Source organism: Lissotriton helveticus, chromosome 11 (assembly GCF_964261635.1).
Source record: "Lissotriton helveticus chromosome 11, aLisHel1.1, whole genome shotgun sequence".
Taxonomy (NCBI): Eukaryota; Metazoa; Chordata; class Amphibia; order Caudata; family Salamandridae; genus Lissotriton; species Lissotriton helveticus.
In genome coordinates, this window is record NC_136072.1 from 1090948936 (window position 1) to 1090960670 (window position 11735).

Here is an 11735-nt window from a genome sequence, read left to right on the forward strand (position 1 = left end):
CAGACCCCACAATGAGGTTAAATAAAGCATCTCTGGATGCATGGCCTTCTCCAACCCAGACCCCACAATGAGGTTAAATAAAGCAAGCATCTCTGCAAGCCTGGCCTGCTCCAACCCAGACCCCACAATGAGGTTTAATAAAGCATCTCTGGATGCATGGCCTGCTCCAACCCAGACCCCACAATGAGGTTTAATAAAGCATCTCTGGATGCATGGCCTTCTCCAACCCAGACCCCACAATGAGGTAAATAAAGCATCTCTGGATGCATGGCCTGCCCCAACCCAGACCCCACAATGAGGTTTAATAAAGCATCTCTGGATGCCCGGCCTGCTCTAACCCATACCCCACAATGAGGTTTATTAAAGCATCTCTGGATGCATGGCCTGCCCCAAGCCAGACCCCACAATGAGGTTTATTAAAGCATCTCTGGATGCATGGCCTTCTCCAACCCAGACCCCACAATGAGGATTATTAAAGCATCTCTGGATGCCTGGCCCGCCCCAACCCACAATGAGGTTTAATAAAGCATCTCTGGATGCCTGGCATGCTCTAACCCAGACCCCACAATGAGGTTTAATAAAGCAGCTCTGCCCCAACCCATGCCCTACAATTAGGTTTAATAAAGCATCTCTGGATGCTAGACCAGCCCCAACCCAGACCCTACAATGAGGTTTAATAAAGCATCTCTGAATGCCTGGCTAGCCTCAAACCAGACACCGCAATGAGGTTTAATAAAGCATCTCTGAATGCCTGGCTAGCCCCAAACCAGACACCGCAATGAGGTTTAATAAAGCATCTCTGCATGCACGGCCTTCCCCAACCTATACCCCTCAATGGGAATTAATACATTCCCTCCATCTTATTTTCCCATTAATGCAATTACTCTCTTTGGAAAAATAACCAGAACAAGTAAGGTTCAATTTACAATATATGTGTGAATAAACATGTAACACAAATGACAGTATGCCATGTTGCTTTAAAACACACTTTGTTTCCATAATCCCCAAAAGTGGAAAAAATAATCAGCCACTTGTTATGTACTTTTTAAGCATTATTTGATAAATGTTGTAGACAGTAATCTGCAAGTAATCTAACGTGGCTTTGACAAACCATGCCAGTGATTCACAAAACAATAACCACGTGTGCGTGTGTACAACAGCCCCCAACCCTCAACCCCCAACCTTTCTGATACACTAGGGGCCTCATCTACAAGAAAATTATGCAGCGTGGCCTCACAGGCCAGTTGTCATATTTAAAGAACAGGAATGCATTGTATTTACGACAATACGAAGCATCCCTGTACTTTCCCCTGCGCTGGCGCACAATTGGCTGCCATGCGCCAGCATAGGCACCCTTGCATCATTTTGTAGGGGTACTTGCGCTGCTGGGATGATTGTTTTTGTGCAGGTAGGTGTCCCTTCCTGCACAAAAACAATAACTAATGGCATTTTCTTCTTTCTAAGAGTGCTGCAGAAAGTGGAAAAAACTAGGAGAAATAAAAGTATTTCTCCATGTTGCGCCATTCCTACGCCTCCTCGGGGAAGGCGTAGGATTTTGACACATTCACAGTTTTACAAAATGTTCTGAATCTGGGAATGCGTCAACGGCTAGGGCGCTCGACCTCGGACCTGGGGATCTGGGTTCGAGTCTCGGTAACGACGCCAAAAACCTCCTGTGATTCTGGGCAAATCACTTAATCTCCCCGTGCCTAAAATGAAAGTGTGTCCTCATGTAACGTAACTGGTGCTATGTAAAGCGCTCTGATACCCGATTCGGTTCGGGTCTAGTTCGCGCTATATAAAACTCTTAAAAAAAAAAAAAAATTGTATGGATATTGTGTGGGAACATCCATATTAACACCCATGGATCGCCCGTTTCACGCAGAGTAATGTGTGAAAGGGGCCTATATTTACAAGGCCATGAAAAGTCACGCAGGGTGACTTTACATGGCCTTCTAAATATGTGCAAGCCCATTGTGCCGCCGGTGCGTCAAAAAAAGTGACGCTCCGGCGGCGCAATTGGCTTCTAAATAAGCCCCTTAGTGCCTAAGACTGACCTCCAAAGGCCGGCAACTTACCAACTGGCGACGGGAAGAGTGAGGTCTTCTGCACCTCCCGCCAGTTCAGGCAGGACAGTCCGTCTGCTGCCACATGCTGGGTGCCCAGGTAGGGTGCGCCATCTCTGCGAAGACAGTCTGCAGGGCAGAGGGGAAAGAACAAGACAGACGTTCATTTATTGTATCCAGCGCCAGCATACCCTCACAGGTGACAGACAGTGCTCTACAAATCCACCTTACATCACATTACTCATACACCCCCCTGATTGAATTCGCACATTGCGCCGAAGGGTCGAAACGTCGATGTTTCTAGGTGCTGCCTGTACTGAATTTTTATTTTCTGGGCATGAATAAATAGATAAATCAGGCCCATTATAAAAGAGAGACTGTAAACGGATACAGATTGGACAGGCTGTTTTCAAAGCACTTACATTAGCTATTTGTTTACAACTCTGTTGTCTAACGAGAGCACTTTTTCACTCTTCACATTTGGAGCACCTATGTTCGAATCAAATTAATTGTCATTTGTGTGTATTTCAAATACATGTCATTTTAATGAACCACTCAGACATATGTGTTACTTTAGACTCCTTCTATTAAGTGATATCAATGTATACAGTATACAATTAACAATTTTTCGTCCAACAGAACCACTTGTGTTTATGGACTGTAGGATTCCAGGGTTCCGAGGAACACAGGGTTACACCATTGATGCTTAACGCCCATGTAATAGGTGGCGCATACGTTACTCCTGTTTTTACCAAACATCACTGCACATTCTAGGACTGGCTTATGATTACAATTGCATTTTTTATGTATGTTAGTAAGTGGCCATTCTTGGCCAGATTCATCAAGCCTAAATCCGCTCGCAAAGGGCCAGATTCTCAGATTGCGAGCGGTATTTTTGCATTTGGGATGCATCATCCCAAATGCAAAAATCGCTAATTAAGAATTCGCTAAATTGCGATTCTTTGCATTTAAGGAATCTCAAATTGAGATTCCTTAAATGCAATGCAGGAAAGTGAAAAAAATAGCGAATTCGCTATTAGGGCACGCAAATTACCATGAAGTACATCTTCGTGGTAATTTGCAAAAACTTTGAAAAATGCACTAAAGTGCATTTTTCAAAGTTTCATGTTGCGCACACACATGCCCTAAGGGCATGTGTATGCGCAACATATGTGCACACATCAATTTCAGAGGTGCAACAGGGTGTCCTTTGGACACCCCTGCACCCTTGAAATCGCAATCTCAATTTGCGAATCGCTAATTGCGATTAGCAAATTGAGATTTTCTCCCCATTCATTCCTATGGGCCTCTAGACCCATAGGAATGAATGGGGAGATATTCCTTAATTGCGACTCGCAATTTGCGAGTCGCAATTAAGGAATTATTAGAAATCGCTATTTTTGTAGTGATTTCTTGATGCATAGCGCTTTGCTATTCCTTAATAGCGAATCGGTATTTTTCGCTATTAAGGAATAGCAAAAGGTGTTCTTTCATGAATCTGGGGGTAAGTCCCATAAAAACATACGGTACGTTTGTAAAATGCACATTTACCCTGAAGGGTATCCTGGCGCTGAACAACTGATGTTTCTTGTATTCCATTTCAACTGTACTGATTTCAGCAACCTCGAAAGGGTGAGTGTAAGATTGGAACCTTTGACCATGAGGTGGAACACAGAACCTCCCTGCAGTGGGTGCATTAAGCCACTGAGCCACCACACCCAGCAAAGTGTTGTTGACTGAATAGCTGTCCTTGGGTGAAGAAGGCACACATCTATGAGATGGGGACACTCAACAACTCTGGAAGTCACCAGCCCCCGGGATACCTGCCACCAGTAGGCTCACCCACCCCAAGGGCATTTAGTTAGTAACCTCAGAACCCAGGACAGGCATTTCTCCCGAGGTTCAGATATTTAACAGACCCTGATGCCAGGTGAGGACGAGGCACAATGCTTATAAATCCCCTACTCTATGAACACAATTTAAGCACCATAAGGCCCTCGAGACATACAGCCTGATTCATGTAGCCAATAGCGCTCGCAAAAGGGCCAGATTCTGAGAATCTGGCCCTTTGCGAGTGCGATTTTTGCATTTGGTATTCATGATCCCAAATGCAAAAATCGCTATTTAAGAAATTAGCAAATATGCGAGGAATAGCATTTAAGGAATCTCTATTAGAGATTCCTCAAATGCTATTCATGACACAATAAAAAAATAGCGATTTTGCCCTTTTGGGGCCGCTATTTACCGAGAGGTCAGACCTGTCGGTAAATATCAAAAACTCAGAAAAATGCTTTTAAAAGCATTTTTCTAAGTTGCATGTTGCACACACACATGTCCTTTGGACATATGTGTGCGCAACACCTGTTCAAATGTGCATTTTAGGGGTGCTACAGGGCGTCCTTTGGACACCCCTGGCACCCTTAAAATCGCTATCTTATTTGCGAGTAGCAAATTGCTACTCGCAAATAAGGGATACTCCCCATTCATTCCTATGGGCCTCTTGGCCCATAGGAATGAATGGGGAGTTTTTGCGAGTAGCAAATTGCTACTCGCAAATAAAGAACATGTAGGAATCGCTATTTAATTAGCAATTCCTACATGAATGCCGTTTTGCGTGTCCTCAATAGCGAATCGCTATGATTCGCTATTAGGGCCACGCAAAACGGGCTGTACATGAATCAGGCTGATAGTCATATCCTGTGACTTTAGAAAACATAAACCCCTTTCTCTCCCCAGTCATACATGTTTTACATTCTCGCGTCCAGGTCGTCTATGGATCTAGAAATTCCTTACCTAAGAAACCTAGAAATTCCATACCAGTAACCTCAGGAAACTTATTACCTCTAAGATCCATGGGCCTCATTTATGAAAAGTGACGCATCGCTGCGAGAAAACAGCGATGCGTCACTTCTCAGTGCGCACTCCTTGCGACATACCTGATGCGTCATATTTAATGTATGACACATCATGTCGCAAGGAGTTACAGATACGTCAGTATTTCTGACGTACCTGTAAGCGCAAAAGTGACACATTGCTGGAGTGTGTCACAAAAGTGACGCAACTCCAGCAATGCTTCCTTTCACGAAAAGGGCTTGCGTCAGTCTTACGCCTGCTGTGAGGCAGGCGCAAGATTTTGACGCAACGGTGTCCTAGAAGTGACGCAGTGAAATCTCATAGATTTCACTGCGTCACTTCTACAAAGCTTTTTGCGGGGAAACGCCCCTCCTGCATACATTATACCTGGCGTAGGTATAATGTAGCGAAGGGGTTTACAAAGTGACGCATCTGCTTAGATGCGTCACTTTGTAAATAGAGCGCAACAGGAGGCATGTTTTACGCCGCCGATGTGTCACAAAAAGTGACGCATCGGCGGCGTAAAAGTGACGCACTGCCTCATAAATGGGGCCCTAAATATTTCATGTTCTCTGGCCACCAGGCAGCATATTGCTCTGAGAGCACCATATGGTCAATGTTATCAGATCTCACGGACCCATAGGTCCCAGGATACTTCGGATTATCTGAAGTCCGTTTCTCTCTCTGCCCGAGGTCCCTTGAGGTCTCCAACCATCTGCCGGAAGTAACTTGATCACAAGATTCCCAGTTATCCAATCACCTCGGACTCAGATCAGCCAACTGCCCTCCCAAAAAAATGCAATATATAACCAAAATATCTATAGCCCATAGCATCTCACGCCAAGTAAATTGGCTACTGTGTGGAAGAGGTGTGACGCAGCGGCCATGTTGCCTGACTCCAGACCACAGGGTTCACGGTTCGATCCCCGGCTCTGGCAGCAGGGTAGCCCAGCACCATGTGACTCTGGGCAATAGCTGGCTTAATCTTCCCGACGGCCCCCAGACCACCTCTCAAGAGGTACCTGTGGGCTCTACAAATGCTGGTGTTTACATTTACAGAGTGACAGACAGACTCCTGGCACCGACAGATCAAAAGCTTCAAAGATAGCTGCGAAAACAGAGCAACAAAGCCCCTTAGACTTACAAAACAGTTAACTGGTCACCTTGAATTCTGATTGCTCTATTTGGCCATTAACTAGGTGGACATTTTGCCCAAATAGTGTTAAGATCCGCAGCTGTTGGGCTTTTGAGGTGGGGAAAAAAGGAGAAAGACATTGAAAGCAGCAAGAAGGTCAACCTTACAAAATAATTTGCACAGGGTAGGAAAAAAATCATTTTTTATTGTTTATTAAAACTTTCATTTCCACATTTAAATACAACTATCACATTCAGCATACAGCCATTGGGTGCCTTCTGTAGGGCCGATGTTGAGCAGAGTAAAGTACACTCCATACACTTCTTTCACTAATGGGCCAGTACTGTCTGGTAAAGAGTACCTGCACTTCTTTAATTTGAAAGAGAGAGTACCTGCACTTCTCAAGAGCAAACAGGTACTTCAAAGAGTGAGTACCTGCACTTCTTTAATTTGAAAGAGAGAGTACCTGCACTTCTCAAGAGCAAACAGGTACTTCAAAGAGTGAGTACCTGCACTTCTTTAATTTGAAAGAGAGAGTACCTGCACTTCTCAAGAGCAAACAGGTACTTCAAAGAGTGAGTACCTGCACTTCTTTAATTTGAAAGAGTGAGTACCTGCACTTCTACATTTCTATTTTAAACACTGCCCCACGTCTTGTTTAAGTTCAGGTGTAAGGGGAGCCCTAAACTTGGTTGTCATTGCCAACTCTGGAAAGTCCTGCACCCTGGTGCAGCACAGTAAAGAAGCTGTGGGCAGGGCCGGACTGCCCGTACCGGGTATCGTGTATTTCCCTGGGAGGCTGGAAAGGTGGTGGATGGTTTTGCAACAGTAGGGGCCAGTTTCATAGCGGTGTTGCAATATGGCCCCCAGTAGCAAAAGCAGCAAGCAAACTTTTCCAGTCTCCCAGGGCCAGGCAGTGCTGCCCCAGAGGCTGGTCCCAGAAGATTTCCAGGTTCCCAGCCCTGGCTGTGGGGGAGAAGCAGTCACTACAGTGCAATCCCCTCACACACACGCCACCGCCCCCTCCTCAATTTCCATTCTCCCCACCTCAATTTCCGACAAGGCGGCAGACAGGAGTAGTGGCCGGTGCAGGGAAGAGTGGTGGGCCAAGTTAAGAGGGGTGTTGGAGGGGGGTGGAGGGGGATTCGACAAACGACGAGGGAAAATTTAATAAATAATTAATTTTCCCTAGTCGTCTGTCGAAATACCCCCCCACCCCTCCCAACTGCCCCTACCACCCTTACCTGCACGGGCCGTGGCTGGTGGCAGACATTCTCGGTCAATGCACCCAGGATCTGTAATAACTGTCCTGTATCCATCAGGACCGCCCTAACCCCGCTCCAATTTAGGAAAGAGCTGAAGACACACCACCTTATAGAACACCAACCCACAGATTCATCAAAGTCCTGTTTTGCGAGTCCTTAATAGCGATTTTTAAGGAATCACTATTAAAGACTCGCAAAATGGGATGCATGTAGAAATCGCAATATTTTTTGCGATTTCTACTGCTTCCTTATTTGCGATTCGCTAATAGCGAATCGCAAATAAGGAATGGCTTTCCCATTCATTCCTAGGAATGAATGGGGAGTCATTCCTTATTTGCGATTAGCAATTAGCGAATCGCAAATAAGGAAGCGATTTCAAGGGTGCCAGGGTGTCCACAGGACACCCTGTAGCACCCCTGAAATGGTAATGTACACTGGTGTTGCGCACACACATGTCCAAAGGACATGTGTGTGTGTAACATACAACTTAGAAAAATGCACTAAAGTGCATTTTTCAAATTTTTCGCTATTTACCACGTAGTCAGACTTTGCGGTAAATAGCGGCCCCAGATTGCGAATTCGCAAATTTAAAATGGTCATGAATTGCATTCAAGGAATCTCAAATTGAGATTCCTTAAATGCAATTATTCGCAATTTAACGATTTCTAAAACTGCGATTTTTTGCATTTGGGATGATGAATCCCAAATGCAAAAATAGCGCTCGCAAAGGGCCAGATTCTCAGAATCTGGCCCTTTGCGAGCCGTTTTTGGCTTGATGAATCTGGCTATATGTCACGACTCAGTAATAGTCCACTGCCCCTCTCAGAATCCAGCTACCCCTCCAATCACTTGTTCACTGTAGCTTCACCCTGGACCATGTAAAGTGCACTATACACATGTTTACATACATCTGCAGCACTACCACACAGCATTAGCACACCGTTGGAGATTGCACGGGCAAAGAAAAGGGGGGCTCAGTTTGGGGGACCATAGTCCTGCGGCCGGCCATTTTGGGACCTTCTTAGCCCCGCCCTCTTCACCTCTTTGAAGGGTTGATGTTTTGACTCTTAAAGTGCCTTCTAGTGACACACTTCATGTCTGCAGTACAAAATACTGCCCTGCACGGCCGTCCCTTGTTAGAAAGAGATGAACTGGGAGCCCTGTGGAGTGAGCAGAGGCAGACGACAAAGCGAAGATGCGTTTTAAAGAGTAGTTGGCAGTAGTTTGCAGAAAAAACTGTGGTGCACCATTTTCCTACAAAAAATGGATACTTTTAGTGTGTGCTTTTTACCCAATGTCATGCTCAAAAGCAGAAATGCCACTTTTAATGAAATGAAATTTCTGTTCTTCCATGCGAGAGAAATCATTATTGGTGAACACGTTTTGAACAGTATTTTAAGAATATATGTAGATTTCTTTCGTAAGAAAAGTTAACAACTTTTGTAATCAACGTGTCTTGAAATGGAAAAATAGCAACAGACTGTCAGCCTGATTCATCAAGGGGCCGTTTTGCGTGGCCCTAATAGCGAATCATAGCGACTCGCTATTGAGGACACGCAAAACGGTATTCATGTAGGAATTGCTAAATAAATAGCGATTCCTACATGTTCTCTATTTGCGAGTAGCAATTTGCTACTCGCAAATCAGATAGCGATTTTAAGGGTGCCAGGGGTGTCCAAAGGACACTCTGTAGCACCCCTAAAATGCACATTTGAACAGGTGTTGCGCACACACATGTCCAAAGGACATGTGTGTGTGTGTAACATGCAAAAGAAAAAAATGCACTAAAGTGCTTTTTACACTATTTACGCAATTTACCACCAAGTCAGACCTGGTGGTAAATTGAGACCAAATATTGCGATTTCGCTATTTCTATTTGGTTGATGAATTGCATTTAAGGAATCTCTATTAGAGATTCCTTAAATCCAATTCCTCGCAAATATGCGAATTCTTAAATAGCGATTTTTGCATTTGGGATGATGAATCCCAAATGCAAAAATTGCACTCGCAAAAGGCAAGATTCTGAGAATCTTGCCCTTTGCGAGTGCAATTTAGCTTGATGAATCTCCATAGCAGGCGCAGCGCAATGACATGGCTTCCTTACGTTTCCCGCTAATTGGCTTAAGATGTGGTCACACATGGGGCATGATTTGGTTCTTCGTTGTGACGTATTTAGACCTAGTACTTACCTCTCCATTGTCAAAAAGGTATTCCAGTTTTTCAAAGTTATGAAACTGTTGACTATTTAAGTTATAGTATGTTTGGGATGTACACACGCTTAGCCGCTTCCCTGACGTCACAGGTAAAGTACTGTAATATTCCAGAGGATTACGCCTACGCCTCTGCCACATATAAAAACAAATAACATAAACTACCTAAAACTTCTCATCGAGTACTTTACCGCCCCGCCGTCTGCACCGCCCGCCCCCTTCCACCAAGATGTCAACAGGACCATGACGTCAATTAAGCCCCTCCCCTTAAGAACTAGGTGAGCCCAGCGCCAGGTAGCCTTGTTATCAAGCACACTGCATCACACCATACAGGTTCAATAAACATATTTGTTATTCTAAAGAAAAGGCAAGTCTTCGTTTCCCCGCACCTCGTACGATCTCCCACATTGGTAAACGCTGTTCTGGTTTTGAGCCCAAATTGCTCACAACAATGTATCCGAAATTGCACAAAGAATGCAATTACAAAACCTTCCAAAAAAATGTCCACCCACAAGAATCGCACATTAAAAAAATCCTAGATAATGCATTATAAATCTAACCACCCCCAAAATATCCCCGAAGGCTGCAAAGGGGCCAAGGTGGTCTAAAAACCAGTGAATTGGCGTGCTGAACCGATAGGTATTACCAGAACCAATCACCCCAATGACCAGAAATATGGGCAGATGCTGCCTGAATAGGGTTAATGGCATGCATCTATCATATCAGGTTTGCACCCGGGATGTCTGTGAGCCTGCACAGATGCGGCCTCCCTGCGGTGGGAAGGGGCGGCCGAGCCCCCCGCACCATTTCCAGCCTGAGCTAGTTGGAACTGGCTCGTGTACAATGCAGCACACGTGCAGTTCAGGGGGAAGACTAGACTGCTTCCCCAAGTCTGGCATTGATGGCGCCTTCTCATAGCACGGAAAGCGCCTAGAAGCTGCTACACGACGGCCCAGATTATATCTTACCTTCATAGCCAAGTGCAGAGTGCAGCAGCAAGCAGCTCAGGACTAGTCCGTGCATTAAAGCATTCATCCTTGCCATGGAGGTTAGTGCCCAAGAGGTGGCCGTGCCAGGGAAGGTGCCCGCCTCAGGGGAGAGAGTGTCCACAGGCGCTACAACGATTTGGATTTACAGCAAGCAATGCCATGGGTTGCCAGTGTTCTTGAGGTGTGAGGGTGGGTAGCATGAGAGGTGCTACCTTACTGGACCCGACGGAGAGGTGCCAGGCGCTGGTGTGTGCACAGGAGAGATGCCAGGCTTTGAATCAGGTTGGGTCTGGATGAGGCTACGTGCACAGCAGAGGTGCCAGGCTCCAGACCAGGCTAGACGTGCAGGAGGGGTGCTCGCCTCTGCTGCGGGTCAGACTGGGCGCACGGGAGAGGTGCCATGCTCTGGGTCATCATGGCTGCACGAGGGGTGCCAGGCCCTGGATCGGGCTGGGTGCACATGAGAAGTCCCAGGCCTGAGGTGGTAGTGGGCGCACATGAGAGGTGCCAGTCCGTGGGTCAGGGTGGATGCACAGGAGAGGTGCCAGGCGTCGGATCAGCGAGGCTGCACAGGAGAGGTGCCAGGCGGTGGATCAGGGTGGGTGCACAGGGGGCAAGGCAGGGGGCACAGCGCGTGCAGGCGCTCCCTGGGAGAGAGGTGCCCGGCAGGCTGCTGCTATCGGCCAGAGGTGCGGGCAGCGCGCCGGGTGCCAGGCTCTGCTCTTTCTGCCTCGTGCCCTTGGTGTACCCTGGCCCTTCCCTGTCTCTTCTCTTGGTAAACAGCCTCTCTCTGGCCCCGGCCCTCCCTCATCACTGCAGTCAGAGGCGGCTGGCAGTGCAGTGGCGCCCGCTGGGTCCTAGCGCCCTCCTCTGCAGACAGAGAGTGAGGGGGGCGATGCACTTCACCCGCCCCCCCAGGGTTCAAAGACCCGCAGCACAACACTGCACACACCATGCACCCTCAAGCGCATCCACCCCAAAACACACAGTTGCTAAAGTGGTCCCATGTCACGAGCAACAACTTTATCCAGGCCCAGTGGTGGACTTTTTTTTAAATGCAAAACTCTGGGCAGTGCACTGGAACGTTTAAGTCCAAACTCCGAATGCGAAAACAGGATCTGCGAGTCGCGGCAGGCAGTGCTGTTAGCTAAACAAACAGGACGGGGTGAAGGTGCCACCTACAAGTCGCCATTTGGCCTCAATGAAGCAGTGGATAC

At 46.7% G+C, this 11735-nt stretch overlaps 1 protein-coding gene across 1 annotated transcript in view; it reads right to left on the reverse strand.

Annotated features, from left to right (window-relative positions):
• The window catches only part of PIK3IP1 (phosphoinositide-3-kinase interacting protein 1), a 55606-nt gene extending 44273 nt beyond the window's left edge, over positions 1–11333 (reverse strand). Inside the window, exons 1-2 of the mRNA XM_078667711.1 lie at positions 10498–11333; positions 2079–2195 (exon numbers count right to left, since the gene is read on the reverse strand). Of these exons, the coding sequence (XP_078523837.1) occupies positions 2079–2195; positions 10498–10573 (193 nt within the window). The 5' untranslated portion in view covers positions 10574–11333. The remainder of the gene's footprint in view (positions 1–2078; positions 2196–10497) is intronic.
• Positions 11334–11735: the final 402 nt, after the last annotated feature.